Source organism: Zonotrichia leucophrys, chromosome 9 (assembly GCF_028769735.1).
Source record: "Zonotrichia leucophrys gambelii isolate GWCS_2022_RI chromosome 9, RI_Zleu_2.0, whole genome shotgun sequence".
Lineage (NCBI taxonomy): Eukaryota > Metazoa > Chordata > Aves > Passeriformes > Passerellidae > Zonotrichia > Zonotrichia leucophrys.
In genome coordinates this window covers 20,771,200-20,787,786 of record NC_088179.1, presented here as the reverse complement: position 1 = coordinate 20,787,786, position 16,587 = coordinate 20,771,200, and the positions used below count along the sequence as shown (strand labels likewise).

Sequence of the window (16,587 nt, the reverse complement as noted above, 5' to 3'; positions counted from 1 at the left end):
GCACAGGGTGCCCAGAGAAGCTGTGGATGTCCCATCCCTGGGAGCGTCCAAGGCCAGGTTGGTTGGGGCTGGGATAGTGAAAGGTGTCCCTGTCCATGACAGGAGATGGAACAAGAGCATCTTCAAGGTCTATCCCAAACCACTCTGGGATCATGTGAATTATATTGAAGAAAATGTCCCGCATACAATGTAAGGACAACTCAACCCTTTTCCCTGAAAAATCACAGTATGTGTGATATTTAACTTCAAAATTTTAAAAAAACTTTTTTCCATCCAAATCTATTCTTCTGTGGAGAATTCTGCCATATATCAATAACTCCCAGCTTCCAATATTATCCAATATTAAAAGAAGGAAGGGTTCCCCAAAAATCTACTTCACTGGTAGAAGAAATGGGGTTATAGATCATCAATTCTGAATGTGATCAGTACAGAAATTAAGTAAATTACTCTGGATTATTGTTAAATTATTGTTCAGTCACCCCTCCAGTTGTGGATCCAGCCTGTGCACCTCTGTACTCTGTACAGCATGATGGTACATTAAAAACAAGCTTTTGCTTCTATAATGCCCCCTAATCCCAGGGTGATTCTCTAACAGCAACATTCTATTTTTACTAGGAAATGTATGGCTTCAGATTGGGGATATAAGTGCAATTCTGACCTTTTCCATTGACTGCATCGTGCTGTGTTGGGTGGTGCACTTGTAAATAAAGATTTCTAGTTATGTTGGAAATAGGCTGGTTTAAGGCAAAAAAAGGGAAACTGCTTATAATTGACTGAAAATTTACCAATTTCTCAGAGTGTTTCTGGTAGGATGATGGATGATGTTTTGTACAGGTAGGAGGCTTGGAGGTATGATACTAGGATTCTGATTTAAAATCCATATTGGAGCTTTTCCACAGAGCTGTTTCAAAAACTGAATGGGACAGGAGGGGGAGCAGGGTTGGGTTTTTGTGGGTTGGGTTTTTTTTGTAAAGGAGCTTTGCCATGTAAAAAGAGCTGTAAGCGGAAATCCTGTCCCATTCATGCTGTCCTTTATGAATTTCAGTCTGAGTCACTTCCTTCTCATGCACTCAGTGGCTCCTTCTTGGCCATGCAGTGATCTGGTAGTTCAAGAAGTTCTGTGTGTGGCTGCAAGTACTGTGGGAACATAAGCAGTTTTGAGCATTCTGACAATGCTTTTCCCTATTTCCTTATAAAGCATGTTGGTTTTTTTTTCCTCTCTTCAAATGAGATAAAATCTTTTTTTATTTATAAATCCTTTTTGAAGTTTGCAGAGCTTAAGACAGCCAAAAGTAAACCACTTGAAGTGGGTAAAAGTGGGAAGTGGGCAATGGATTGTTGTGTGCATCCTGTGCAGGAGGTGGGTGCCAGGACAGACAGACCCTGCCTCCAGGCCGCTGTGTGCCATTGTGAAAGTGTTCCTAAACAAGGTTTTGTCCTCATTTGAGAAGATCTGGCTTCAGATCAGCCCTTCTAGCCCAGAGTGTGATGAAGATGCTGCTGAGGAGGAGCCAGCAAGGTTGAACACATCCCACACGCTGCTCCTGGCTCCTGCAGCAGCATCCAGGCCTGGCAGGCACCAGGGAGGGTCCAGTCCTGCCCAGGCCTTGGTGCCCTCTCACTGACCTGGTGTCTGTGAACTCATCTCACTCAAGTTTGAAAAGCACATTTGCTTTCCCAGTGAGAACACTGAGTTTGGTGTGCACTTCACTGCTCTGTGGCATTGATGTGCTTTTTACACGTGGAGAAGGGAGGGAAAAGCATGGGAATCAATTGACAGTTCAAAGAGCTGCTGCAGACTATTGACAGATCATAAACTTCCACTGTGTACAAGCCTCAGAGGTGCTGCTTTCCTGTCGTGGAGGTTTTGTAAATCTGATTTTGTAGCAGTCTCCAGCTACTCTGAAAGATGAAAACCACAGCTTCAAATTGCTGCTGCTTGAAGTTTCTCAGGAGATGTGGGTAGCTCTGTGTGCTCATTTCTTTGAGGGCAATGCATTGGGAATACACAGAAAATGGGCTTGGCAGGAGCACTTCCTGACAATGGTGCTTTTAATTTGAAAACATTTTAAAGAAAGTATTTAACTTGGCAAAGCAGAAGTTGTGAGGTGAAGGAGTACCCTCAGGTATCCCTGAATGGGGAGGGATGTGCTCTGCAAGAGTTGGTGAGGGATGAAAAACCAGAGCTGAGGCGTTCTTGGTACAGCCCCATCATGTTGTCTCTCAATCTCCTGTGTAACATTTAAGTATACTTAGGAAAAAGTGTGGTTTTTTCCTATTTTTTTAACTGTATCAGGTTGTTGTTTTAATCCAGAGCCTGTGAATTAAAGGTAAATTGTAGGAGCTGTGATTCAGTGCAGACAGGAACAAGGCGAAGTTCCTCTTCTTACTCATTCTAGATCCTGTCAATTCTTTTCTATTTTGGTCCTGAATCCATTTTGCTTATTGAGTCATACATTTATCTGTGCCTGTATATCCTCTAGATTTAAAAGCTTAGAAGAGTAGTTTCATCACTTTTGATCCATGTAAGCTAAGAGGCTGGGAAACACTGGCAATACATGTAAATTTTATGTTCTTTTAGCTGGCAACTGATGATTTGGTACATGCTAATAGACATTTGTTATTTCATTGTAGAAATGTTCTCCAGACAAAATTGGTCATAAATGTTTTTTCTGCTGATATACAAAATACCCCTATGTTAAATGCAGCTTCTCTGGTGTCCCTAAATGTACCCGCTTCTATAAAATAAGGAGTTTCAATAAGATTGTCTCCTGAAAACAATCTGTCAGAACTGACACAGTGATTTTATTAATAGCACTGAAAAACACACAGAAGAGTAAAATACATCTGTCAGGTTGAGTGAATTTTAGTATTATACCAAATAATGCAACATGAAACATAATATTTAGTAGAACCAGAGACGTGTGGAATCTTGAGAGGATAGATCAGCATCAAACATGAACTCTAAATGGTGTTACTGTTCCTACTGCATTTTTTTAAGTTTTAGCCATTAATACTACTTGTCTGAATTCTTCGGACTTATATCTCATTAGAAATAGATTTTGTGTTCTGTTTTCCTGTAAGTTTTAATGCATGAGAGGAAATAGGATGCATTAATTAGGGCACAGTCTGAACTTGAGAAACCAGTGTTCATTTGTGACACCCAGAATTTCCAGTGTGATATTCTCGTGCCTTGACCTTATCTCCCACATCATGGCTGAGCTTGTGCTTTTGTTTGTTTCTATTTGGAAATATGCCTGTTTCTTCAACAGTCTTTATCTTTGGTATTTTCTCTAAAATAATGGGCTGTGAAGTGCTTGTTCAGGCAGTAAACAAAGTGATTATGAGTGTCAGATACACGTTGTGTACCAGCTTGAGCTCCATTAGCTGGGCCACACAGATTCTCACCAAATAATATTTTTGCCTAATAGTCACATGAAATAACCACTTAAGTGAGCTTTATATAGACTTATGGCTGTATTAGAAACACATTGCAGGGTTCAGGTGCTGTACATTCCCAAGTTCTGTGTGCCTGCACGAGTTTAATTTGTGACTTTTCTTCAGCAGAAAGAATGGCTAAAATGTTTATCCAGCATCACTGAAATACACTCTGTTGAGAGAGAGAAACAAATCTGTTTCCTCTGCTGTCTTGAAGCTTAACTGAAATCACGGGGGCTTTGATGGAGAAGGGTAAAAGCTAAATATCACAGATGGTGCTGGAAAGCAGATCCATGCCCAGTGCCCTCCCTGCCTCAGCTTTGCCCAGTTCCAAACCCAGCAGTGTTCTGCTTTGAGCTGCCTGGGGGTTTTTCCTTCCCAGGCATCTTGACCAACTCTTTCCCAGAAGTTGCCTGTGTGCAGATAATTTCCAGGAATTTGCCAGCCTGTGAAATCTTGTCTGCATGTGATCCGTCACAAACAGGGAGGTATTCTCTATTCTCCTGCTGTATACACACTGCAGGAACAAACCCAGAGTTTATGGGAAGCCTGAATGCCATGGCAGTCCTCCCTTCTTCCACAGCACAGAGCTCTGCAAGCTGGGAAGGGCTGACACAGGGAGGGAGGAGATACACTCTATTTTTATGCACTTATCTTGAAAGACTAAAGAACCAGCTTCACAACTTTGGCACCAGAAGTTGTAGATAAGGGATTCTCTTCATCAGCTAAGTGGGAGCATCTCCTAATTTAATTGCACAATATTCTCCCATCTTCAGTGTCAGCTGTTTTTAAAGGCGAATGGAAATGCCTCAAACTTGGTTTTGTTCAGGCTTTTTTTACCTGAAAATGCAAAGAGAACACCAGGGCAGTGTGGATACAAATGGTCCAGCATGGTTATGAGGTGCTCTGAGAACTGGTGGTCTGGGCATCCATGGCTCTGAGCCATCCACGGGGCACAAATGGGTCACCACAGCTCTGGCTACACTTTTCAGTCTCATCACAGCAGCTGTGACAAAATAAATCTCATTAGAAGCTCCCTAATCTTCCTAAGTGTGCCAGCTACAGGAAACACAGCTCAAAGTCCATGTGGAGGGCATATCTAGTAAAGAGTGAGGGAATCTGGCTCCAGGGCTCGTGTTTGACCTTATTAGGGCTCATAAACCCTTTTGGCAGTGGTTGGTGCTTTACCTCAAAGCTGTTTTTTCCCAATCTGATCAGTTTCTGTAGGCTCTCATATTTTTATTCCCATCTGCTTTATCCCTCCCTTGCCTCGTTTTGCCAGCAGGATCTCCTTGGCAGGGCGAGCTGGCCAAACTGTCTGCTCCATCATTTATCAGGAAGTCAGTGCTGAATGATGTAAGGCACAACCTCTTCCCCCAGAGGATCTTCATATTATCTCAGGAATTTGCAGCTTCTGCTGCAACTGACAGTCAAATCCAGAAGACTGAAATCCGAACCTTTTTTCATAGGAGTTTACATAATTTATGGATACCCACCCAACAGCAAAAAAAATTTTTAAAAAGTCGTACAAAGTACATTTTCATCCTGATTAAATGCCTGTGACGGGGAGAAGAGTTACACCAAGATCTGAGAGCCTCAGAGCAAGATAAGCAGTGTATCCTCACCAGTTAGGAGGAGATAACATGGGCCACCGACAAAGGAAGGGAACTGTGATTCCCTTATTTGGCAATATCTGGGACATGGAGCCAAAAGGGACAGGGTATTTATAGGGAAGAGGTAGAACATTTCCTCCCTCCAGACTATAAAAAACAAAACGTGTTTAAGTCTAATGATTTAATGAACAACACTTATTTGTAGAGCCAGATGTTCTGAACAATGTCCGTGTGTGTTTCCAGCTGGGTTTGCAAAGGTGGTGAAATGAAATTTCATGTCCTCCTGAAGTTAATGGGGTTTGTTTACTGAGCTCTCTTAGGCTGTGCTTCAAACCCCATCGGTTACTCCTCCTTTTCTGAGGAAGGGTGGAATTTGATTTCTGAAGTTTTTGTGACCTTCAGTATATTTGCTTTTAAGGGGAGGAGGAATCTTAATGCAGGGTGATGCTTTGAGTGCTGCAGTTAACAGAAAGGTTAAACTGTTCTAAAATGAAGCAGCCATTTCAATTTTCTCCAAGGTTTATTATAAAAGATGTTGTCCTGAAGCTTGAGTTTGGTTTTGTGTTGGTTTTTTTTTCTTGTTTTTCTTTTCCCCTCTAAGGAGTTGTGCTTAGAAGCAGCTGCTTTGATTTACTGCAGTTCATGTGACTTGTCCCTGAATTTCATCTCAGCAATGAAATCCAGAATGAGCTGAAATTCCTGTAGCTTTGTTGAATCCTCCCCAGCAAGCAGTAATCAGGTGGATATTTCTGTGAAATGTTTTAAATATTTGGAAGGCTTCTTAGTGGTGAAACTGATTGTGCCAATATCCAAAATCACATTTTGGCCTTGTCCCATACAGGACTGCTAATTGCCCATGCACTTCCTTCAGCTCACTAGTATGAAGTTGGTACAGACATTATAGATCAGGATTTTTAAACATTCTTGAACTCATTCCTCCCATCTCAGTCGTGAGAGGGCACAGATAAGATTACATCAGCCTTTTTGACTTCTGCATTTTATAAATTTAGCCCCCAGTCTTTATTAAACGTTCTGTTTAATATCCTTCTAGCTCATATAGTCATAGTTCATCCTTCAGACATGACTGCAAAACAATTTAGGCTGGGATTGCTTGAGTCAGTTGATTGTCATCTGTCATGAGGAAGATAATTTATTTCTGTTCTGCTGTCAATCTGGAGGTGTTTGGGTTGATTTAAAGAAGGGAGGGGAAGCTCTTTGCCTTCCCCCATCTCTGAGCTGTGGAAAGAGAAAGATGTTATTTGGTTTCTGGGATTACTGTGATCTCCTCCACCACTCATTGCAATTTCATTGTACCATACTTTTCACCTGGAAAAATAGGTCAGTAATTTACATTGGTGACAGAAGAGTTTAGATTGGGGTTCATTTAAAGAATGTTGTAACTGCAGCATCTCACCAGGTTGCCACTGAAAAATCCCAGTGCAGGTTTCATGGAAAATCTTTGCCTTTCTAGCACCATGATTTGGAATGGTTGTATTAAAAAAAAAAAAAAAAGCCCAAACTTTTTTTCCTGTGGAATCTAACGTCTTTTAAAGATGTGTAAGTAGTGCACAGAAGTAAAATTTCTGTTTTAATGTAAATGCTTAGACAAAAATCAAGAACAGTAAAAGATGACACACTTTCTACATTTATCCTGTTTTAGGGCAAGTTTTCCCTGCTTACTTTCTCAGAGGATGAATAGCTTGCTTTGCTGTGACTCTGTTCCTGAGACTGAAATAATGATTATTGCTCAAACCCAGCATCCCACAACACTTTGCATTGCCCACCATGAAATCTAAAGAAGGCATTTCTTCTTTGATTCCAGCAAGGTTGAGGAGTTGTGACTGAGGGCAAAATTTAGCCTGCAGTTATTTTCTTAAATTTTTTTTAGTTCATGATGGGTTCTGCTGTGCCTCTGCAGTGGGGAAGTGCTCTGCTGCCTCCCCATTGTTGCAGCAAACTCGGTGGCTTTGTGAGGTTCACTGCCAGGGAAGTTGTTAATTTTGGCTGAGGAGCTCTGTTTAATCCCCAGCAAGTTTGGAACTCCTATGGAGTCTGTTTTGGCTGTGCTGTGTGATTGTTTTTCTGTGCAAATATGCAGTTCTGCAGGTTATTTTGCTAGTTTTGTGTTTGATCAGGAAAATGCTCTTATTGTGTAATAGGCAGATTAGCAAAGGGTTTTATGGCCAGAATTGCCTGTGGTCATATTTTTGAACATCAAGAAGAAGTAAGTTTTGTTTTTGTGTGCAATACTGGTGCCATTGTCCCCTTACACAGGGGATGGTATTTCAGAGAAAAATATTTCCTCACTGGCATGGGGCAGGATTTTAAAAGGCACTTTAAAATGGCACTCTGGAGAGTTGTCCCTCTGTTCCTTAGGGACTGTGCTTTCCACCTCAGTTATTGGAGGGTGCAGGGCTCACCTCTGTCCCTGCAGGGACACTCAGGGGTGACAAAGCCACACCTGTGGTGGGATGCAGAGGAGCTGTCAGTGACCCAGCTGGGAAGAGAAGACCAATCCTTGGTGCTGTCAGATTTGTGCTTTTGTCAGTGCAAGGAGGAGTGCTGAGCCTCCTTTGTTGTGTGTTCATGGTGCTCAGGCTCCTGCTTTGCCTGGCTCTGACAGTCAGGACTGAAGGGAACCTTTTCTTCTGGAGGGGAAATCTCTGTAAATGCCAGGTGGTGTAATTTCATGGCTGGTGTCAGACATCCTTTTGAGCCAGTTTCACATTTTAAGAAGCATGGGTATTTCACCGTGCTCTGACCATCCCCTGCTCCTGCTTTGAGCTGGGGAAGCCTCTGGAGATTTTCTGGCCGTGTCACCTGGGGCAGCCTGGGGTGCTGCTGACAGCAAGGTGCAGCTCTGCACAAGTCACATCCCTTCCTGAGTGACCACGGGGTTCCTCAGCCTGGAGAACAACCCTTGAGTGTGGGAAGTCACAGGGATTGAAGAGAAATGAGAGGGACAAAGCATGAAGCAGCACAGAAATAAATGGAAGAAATTAAGCATAAGGAAATTCCATGCATCCCAGCTGTTGTACAACACTTCGAGGAGTGTGGAGAACATCATTGTTGCTAGGAAAAGTGTTTGTTGGCCAAGTTTGTAGAGAGCACAAAACATCAGCCTTCTACCTGTAAAGTGGGAGTCAGGAGCTCCAGGAAAGTTTTAGGAGGGAGTTTCAGCCTCTTTTACAAATACTTGACCAAAAGATGGAGAGGTGGGCCCTGCTTGGTTTATCTGCAAAGCTTTTATTGTCTTCCCAACCCCACATAGCGTGCCAGCTGCTGTAACAGCATAGCAAGAGGGAAGCTGCCGAAAATAAAAAGAAAAAATATTTTGACAGAGAAAAGAAGCTAAAGCAGGTCAAAATGATGAAAAGAGAGCACTCCAAGAGGAGGTCCTGTGTGTAAGTGGTTTGTTGTTGCAGCAGATCCAGCTTGGGCTTCCTCTGTTGCTGTGGGTTATGTCATTGTTTGGTTTGGTGTTCCTTCAAGCCCAGCCAGCTGCAGCCATCCCAGTGCCCTGCCTCTGTTATCTGCTTTGGGAGATGTACAAAGCGCTCGCTCACCGTGGCACAGGGACGTGCTGGAGATGGGGGGCTGCTGTGTTTTACTAAGAAAGCCTTTTCTGCCTTCTAATGGACCAACTGCCTGTTCACAGTGGGAATTCACTCAGATCTCCAGCCAGTAAAGTAGGAGTTGTTTTTGCTGTCTTCCAGCAGTAGCAGCGAAGAAGCAGAGAAAAACAAACCCAACGTGTCACTTACCCTCCATTTGTCCCTTGCATCCAGCCTTTTCTTTCCCTTGCTGGTTGCTACTGATCTTATTTTCCTTCCTCCATCCCAATGAAAAACAGATCCAAACAATAAGGGGGGGCAGGGAGGACTGGATGCCCTTACATTTATTTTTAAAATGCTTTTTAGCCCAGGTGACTTCACTTTGTGCATCTGAATGCTCCCACATCTGATCCTTATCCATGTGATAGGAAGTGCCTTTGGTTAGAGAAGGATGAGCTGTGAATTTTCACTCCAGGTATTTTGGAATATCCTGTCCCATGGACAATAGGATGCTGAAGCAGTCCAGGTGAAACCAGCAAGTCAGTAGATATGGACTGAGGCCAGGACATCTCTCAAGCGTGGGATTAAATTCCTGCCTAAATCACAGAGGCAAAGCACTTCAGTCATCCTTTGCTTTATTGAATCAGTCAATCAGGATGACTAGATATTTGATTTTTCTGATTTTAGATCTGAAAATGTGCCTTCTTGTTGTTGTGGGTTTTTTTTCCCCTTTTTGCTCTTTTTTTTGTTGGTTTTTTTTTTTTTGGTGCTGTTGTTTGTTTGTTTTTTCTTCCTTTTTTTTTTTTTTTGCTATCCATATATAGTTTGGTTTTTAAGGATAAATAAACAAGGATAAAGCCCCTGGACATTAATAAATGTATGTTCGCAGGAGAAATCAGATAGCAACAGTAGGAAGTCACTTAGAAATGGAAAAATTGTGATACACTCATGCATGGCAATTTTTAAAGAATTAGAACACGTTTTAACAATTGTATCTAAAGGAGATAACATCAATCTCTCTGCCTTTGTCTGGGGAGCCATAGTTGTGTTTTATCATTGATGTTTTTTATTAGCTTTCATGTAATGAACAGAAATTTGAAATATTTAACATTTAGAAATCTCATCCAGGCTTAATTAATAATCTTCCTTGGTGTATTATAGGTCCACATGGTTTGATTGACTGCTTTGAATAGAAATATTTTTTTCACAAGTTTTTTATTCTGAAGGGCTCCTGTTGTGTCCAGCTGGGAAGAGTTTTTTAAAGCCCTGTGTGTTCAGTGTGACACTGGCTTTGCCCTTGCCAGTGTCACATCTGTAGCCTGGCAGTTTATCCGTGACCCTGCCCTGTCCCTGACAGACTGGAGAGCTGCACCAAACTGGATTAGGCAGGAATTTGCCCTAGCTCTAATTTTATTCAATATTTTCATTAAGGGCTTGAAGGATGGAATAAGGATTGAGACTTATTAAATTATAGTCCATATCAGGCTCTGATGGGATTGAGAGTGCTTGATGGGTCAGGGAGTGATGACCAGACAGGAGGAGAGCTCTGTAAAAGCCTTCAAAGAAAGTTTGATCAAGGCAAGAGCCATCAACTGCACTGCAGCTTGTTGTTCTCAGACCTGCTGGTTTTTTAATTAGGTGTTTTAGGTATTTTAATTTTTAATTATTTTTTTTTTTTTTAATTCTGGGAGGAATAGGAGATTACAAACCCCAAGAAGCAAGGTATTCTGTAGACAGAGAGAAGAGTAAACTTCTAAGCAAGCTCTGTAGATGGGTCCTTAGTTGTGGTGCTGCCAGGACCTCAGCTGGGCAGGGATGTGCCACATCCTCAGAAGGATGGAAACTAATTTAAAAAACAGGGGACAGCAGCAGGTGGGGTCTCTTACAGACAAGTATGGAGAAATGAGCTTGTTTTTGTTAAAGGAAGAAATTCCTGCAAGTATGTGAAAGGTGACAGCAAAGGAAGGGGTGATGAGCTCTCCTGAGGCGGATGTGCAGGAAAGAAGGAATAAATTTCATATGCAGCAGGGAGAGCTGAGATGATTTTCCCTGAGATGACGAGTTAGATGCTGTGGTAGTTTTTCTATCTGAGAAGTTTGGAGATGACCATGATCATAGGGCAGGAGGTCATTTATTTAATTTATTTAATTCTCATCTCAGAGAATTGGTTTGGGTGCAGATGATCGTGTCTCAGTGTGGGAGGATGGACTCTGTCGGTGTGTCACATCCCCTCTGGTGCTGTGACTCAGCTGCTGCGTGACATCTGCAGCGTTGGGTTTGTTCTTGTGCAAAGGAGCTTATTAACTTACATTGCTGCCATTCCCTGAAAGGCTGGATGTGTTCTTCTCGGTGCCTTAAGCTTTGACACGGGCAGGCAGCTCACAGAGGAGCTGGGCTGTGTTTGAAGAGCTCATTTTCTCGGGGGCTGTAGGTTGTGCTGTACGTGACTGATGAAAGATCCTTCCCAGCGCTAAAGCCGGTCACAGCCCCGATAAATCTGGAACAAATTCTGAGAAAGCATGTCATGTTGTGACTGGCATATCTGTGAGCATGGAGCTCTGCTTGAGAATTAGGCTCAGAGTTTGCAAAGTGCTGATGCTGATGTCATTCCCTTGGAATGGAAAGGCTGTTGAAACAGTAAATACTTTCTGTGGCCAGAAGCTAAGTCTTGAGCTGGACCTTTTCCTCTCTTCCAAGGAAAGAATGCAGAACAAACCTAAAATGTGTATTTGCAATGGGAAAATCTTAATTAGTTTAGAGCTTTTAGCTCTTGCAAACCATTTACATACACAGCTGCTGTTCATGCAAACATGTAAACTATTGATGGAAACTTCAAACTTACCTTGAACTGACATTTTTTCCCCCTGTTTTTTAAAGCTGGGCTTGGTGCTTAAAAGTATGGTTGGAAAGGTCTGAAAATTATATTTGTGCTGTACGTGCAGAAAGGAACATAGACACAGGCTAACAGAAGCATAGAATAAAAGGCTTTAGTTCAGCAGGGCTTGACACTGAAACCCTGTTAGCACCAAACAGCTGCTGAGAAAGTGTTTAGCTTTTAGGGGCATTTACTCCTGGTTGTTGTATCTATAGAGTTTTGTTTATGATTCAAACTCTGAAAAAAAAAAAAAAAGAGGACTTGATGTGGTCCAGGTCTTTCAGCTGGCTTTTCTGCAATAAAAGATTAGCCTGAAACACTGGATCCAAAGAACCCACAGCCTGGGAATTAGAACCTAATGCTGGGAGTGCTAAAATGTCTCTCAAACAGTGAGATTAGCAGGGTAACTCAGATTTTTTGTACTGTTCCTCAGAGGACCCCATGGAGCATTCACAAGGAATTCATCCCCACCCCCAGCTTCCTCCTAGGAGGAAGAGTTTTGCCATGGCAGATGTGGGGAACAGATGTTGATGGGAAAAGTTAAAATGGGACAATGACCTGAAGCATTGGTTGGGCTCCTCTTGACGTGGCTGAGCTCCTGTTCCCTGTGAAAAAGGAGGAAAGCAGCTCCTGCCAGCCCCAGCATTTGGGGGGTGCCATACAGATTTTGTGTCTGCCTGTCAGATACTCAGTGCTCAATCAGCTGAGGAAGAGGAAGGGACAAAGATTGCAATGCAAATCCACTGTCTGTTATTCTGGGACAATGAGTCCCAGGCAGGTGAGTCATGCTCAGCCACCCACCACCTTTCCTGAGCACTTCTAGGTAATTTTTTTGAACCTGACTTGCCTGGTTTACATCAAGATTTGCCCGTTTCTTGCTGCTGTTCTTGCCCACTTTTCCACCACTGCATCTGGGATGTCCAGCAGATGCTCCTTGTCCCCAAGTGCTCCAGTGAGCTAATTTAGAATATAGTCCTTGGTAATTTAGAATATAGTCCTTGGTGGCTGCTGAGTGACAACAGAGAGCCAGGAGGAAATGCCTTCCAGCAGCTCTGTGCTATCAGATAGAGCATATCAGATGGTTTCTTTCCTTCTCTGTTGTCTTTATTTCAGAAGGCTTTCTCCTCTTTGCTGGCTTGGGAGGAAGACGTTGAGCTTGGTAGTCAGAGATTGGCAGGTCAGAGCAACTTCCCTACTGAGGGAGGGATTTGGGACAGGTCTCTCTTCTCCTTAGCTTAGTCTAGCTCAGGAGACTGTGAATAATCATGTTTATTACAGAAAGGAACTCAGCCATCCAGAGAAGCCCGAGATTTTTTTTTAATGGCTCTTGAAATGGAAATCTAAGGGTTTGAAATACTGTAAATACTGTAATTCTTGATAACCAGTCCTGAGGTCCCCTTTTAACTTGGGCTGTTCTCTGATGCTATTATAGACATCACTTGTGGATGTTTATTGCTTTCTGCCTTTAGTATTTGCTTTATTTTCACAGGGCATTATTTGTTACATGTATCCCATTCCCTCTCCCCAGTCTTTGAAGAAGAATTGTCCCTCCAGCTTATCTTTATAAACACTTGGTGACATGAATGTCCATACTGACCTCATGAATGTCAATATTGCCCTGATAAATGTCCACATATCTGTAATAACCCAAGGCCTCTGTGTCTGGTACCCAGAGCCCTCTCTGTGTGAAAAAGATGCATAATTGGGACACCAATGTAAAAAATTCCCTGAGTGGGACACTTCATTGAGAAGTTTGATTGAAGTAATTAAATTTTTATTTATTTGCTGGGCCTTGGAGTCAGTTCCTGTGCCTGGAGCAGATTGAACCCTCAGCCCTGACCTGCAGAGGGTGGGAGTTACTGTGCAAAGCAATCACCTCTCATGGCAGAGGGAAATGAGATTTCTTTGGGCTCCAGGGTCTGTTTTCCTCTCCTGCTCAGTGTGACTGAGCATCCTTGCTAGAAAGCAGAGAGAGGGAAGAAAATTCAGTCCACATGTTTGGGATTTAGGGTTGAGAGTGATTCACGCTCAGCTTCTGGGGGTTGTAATTAGGGGTGACATAATAACCAGAAACTTTTGATAAAATAGTAGCAGCTTTTTTGTTACACTCAGAGCTGCAGAAGCTGCTTCTGATTAGCATCCCTTCGAGATAAGCCTGCAGGATCTCCACACTGTGCAGATCTGCCTCCAGGCTTTTGTGGCACAGTTCAACTTCTTTACTGATGCCGAAAGGAACCCTGCATTCTCAAATGCCCCAAATTTTGACATTTTCACTTGGATCAGCATCTCAGACTTTCCCTCAGCCATTTTAGTCCATCTGTGAAATTTTGAAATCAGTGTTATCATATTCTGGCTCAATCCTGCCAGTTTATGCTCTTTATAATACACTCTAAGGGTTATCTGCTATGGAAAAACAACAATCTTGCTATCCTCAACTTCTCCTCAAATATTACTACTCCTTTCTTTTCCAAGTGGCTGAGACTAAAAGGAATCCAGGAATGTGTGCAGCAGGAGATCTGTCATTTGCAGTCCACACCGAGGTGCATTCTTGTAGGGAGAGATGGGCATTTACACTGGAATTCTGCCATCAGCATTCAGCCAATTCTCTTTTTTGGCAGTTGAGCACATGGAATTTGTAAAAAGATGATCTACTTTTTTAAAGCAGGTCACAGACAAAAATAAAGACACATTCTTGGGCTAGGAGAAGTAGGTCAGGTTTTGGGGAAATCATTAGTGAGAGCTGTTGATCTGATCCCACCTGTTTATTAATGTTTTTTGCTTCCTGTGCCAAGGACGTCTGGCTCATTTTGCTTTAGGTGAGATATGTTCTTCTGCTTTGGTGAGCAAACTTTTTGCATTAACATTTTAAAGAAGAAAAATAAAATAAAAAAAAAGAAACAGGAAAATATGTTCCTGGTTTTCCATTAGAGAATACTGTAGTGGAAAATGAGGCCTCTGTGTGCTGTGGTCCAAAAGGAATAAAGCTGCTTTGTGTCACCTCATTACTCTGAGCTGATGTTTCACCTCAAGATTGTTTTGAGGGGGGAGGATGAGGGGAAGGCTGATTATTCCGCTGCTCAGAGGATGGCCTCTTGTGCACAGTTATCCCTCTAATTTAGGGGGAGCATTTCTGTGGGTGCCTCTGTGCAGCCCCTGCAGGAGCTGCTGTGCCAGGCAGGGAGGATGGATTGCTGCTGCTCAGGCTCTGGAATTTACTGGCATCACTTCAGTGCCTCCAGCTGCAAGGGGGCTGCAGAGAGCCTTGGGCATTACCCATTTTAAGGACAGGTGGATGCAGAGAACTTTGGGCATTACCCATGTTAAGGGCAGGTGGCTGCAGAAGAACTTTGGGCATTACCCAGGTTAAGGACAGGTGGATGCAGAAGAACCTTGGGCATTACCCAGTTTGACAGGTGGATGCAGAAGAACCTTGGGCATTACCCAGTTTAGGTACAGGAGGCTGCAGGGTGGTGCTGGGGCTCAGGGCAGGCTCCTGTGTGGCTCCCCTGGGTTTTCCCTACATGGGACAAGGACATTTGTCCTCTCCAGAGCCCTGGTGGCCAGCCTGAGGTCAGCCCAGTCTGCAGCTACTCACGTTGTGATGTCTGTTTGTCCCTCTCCCATGTTTTTATTTATGTGACTGAAATTCTTGTTCAATTTTGGTAATTTATTTCTCGTCCTCACTCCACATTCTCTCTTTTACAGAATTTGATTCAGAAACAAAAAGGGTTCAAGACATTCTTTCTGGAATGGAGAAACCACAGGTATGTGATCCTAAATTGCCACACAAATGTAACAATAGCAAATGTGAAAAGTGGATTGTGTCACAACACACTGGTGATTTCACAGGGGAGCACCTCTGATTTTTTCCCTTAGCAGATTGCTGCCACTAACTCATTTTGCTGGGATATAAATCTGAAGGATCTTTTGTGCTCATGGGTGTTTGAGGGCTCTGCCCACTCCAGGAATTGCACCAGTTGTCTGTTTCCAGAGGACAATTCCCAGTATTCATACTGTAATTGGGAGCTCAGTGCACTGGGGTGACTTGCATAGCTCTTACCCCCCTCTCCACTGGGTTTAATTTTATCATGAGCAATTTATGTCTTTAATCATTATTAAATTAAGCTAATTCTATTATTCAATGGCAAATTACTATAGTCTGTGTTTGTCTGAGCCATAAAAGCCTGTAAATTATGATGGAATTTAATCACCCTGTAAATAACCCTAATGCTGAGTGTGACTGCACTCAGGTGAGGTTATTAATAAATCTGCTTGTAAGCCCTTTTCCAGTTTGGTGTGTCAGATGAGAGCCAGAGGAGCAGTGTGGGTCTGAGTGAATGGTCCAAGCCAGCACTGGGAGAAGCAGTCATGGGGCAGAGGGAGGCAGAAATCCCAAAAAAACCCGGCCCATCTCCTGTGCTCTCCAGAGCACTTAGCACAGAATTGTTGTACAGAGACAGTATTTTTGTACCAAGGACCCACCTGAGTGTTACTCATTTGGTCAATAGCCACAGCCAGGTGATTTACAAAAATCCAGAGAGCTGACAAGAAAAATGTGTTGTTCATACTTTTATCCTTAGAGGTAGGAAGAGAAGCTATTAGAGCAATTTGCAGGATTCTGAGATCTGGACAATTAAATTTATGGTGACCAGAGCCTTAAAGCAAAAATAAGCAAAAAATGAAATACAGACAAAAATAATTTTCCTTTAATCACACCAAAATTGGGATTAAAAAAAATCCAAACCATGGCAAATGCTGGTTCAATAATAATGACATTTACTGAGGTGAAGTTGGAGATTATCTATTATTCTCTCTCTGCAACTTTGACATTTGTGAGTAATTAAACTCACAGGACTCTCACAAATCATGAATTGCTGTGAATGGTTCTGTGTGTGTACAGTCAATATTACATCTGATAGAAATCTATCATATTATGCATAAATAGTCATCTTGGTCATGTTGCTTGGCAAATCTTATTCAAGTGAAAAATAAAACAATGTAAAGGAAAAGAGCACGGTGGTGAGTCAGTGACAAGTGAGTGATGCTGTGTCTGCAGCAGATGGGTTTGATTTGTCCAAGTGGGCAGCTCTCTCCATCCATGGGGGGA

The 16,587-nt window shown here is 42.6% G+C and overlaps 1 protein-coding gene across 1 annotated transcript in view; it reads left to right on the top strand.

Moving 5' to 3' along the window:
* FNDC3B (fibronectin type III domain containing 3B) overlaps positions 1 to 16,587 on the top strand; it is a 184,409-nt gene that overhangs the window by 101,486 nt on the left and 66,336 nt on the right. The window contains exon 7 of the mRNA XM_064721110.1: positions 15,186 to 15,244. Coding sequence (XP_064577180.1) covers positions 15,186 to 15,244 — 59 coding nt within the window. The remainder of the gene's footprint in view (positions 1 to 15,185; positions 15,245 to 16,587) is intronic.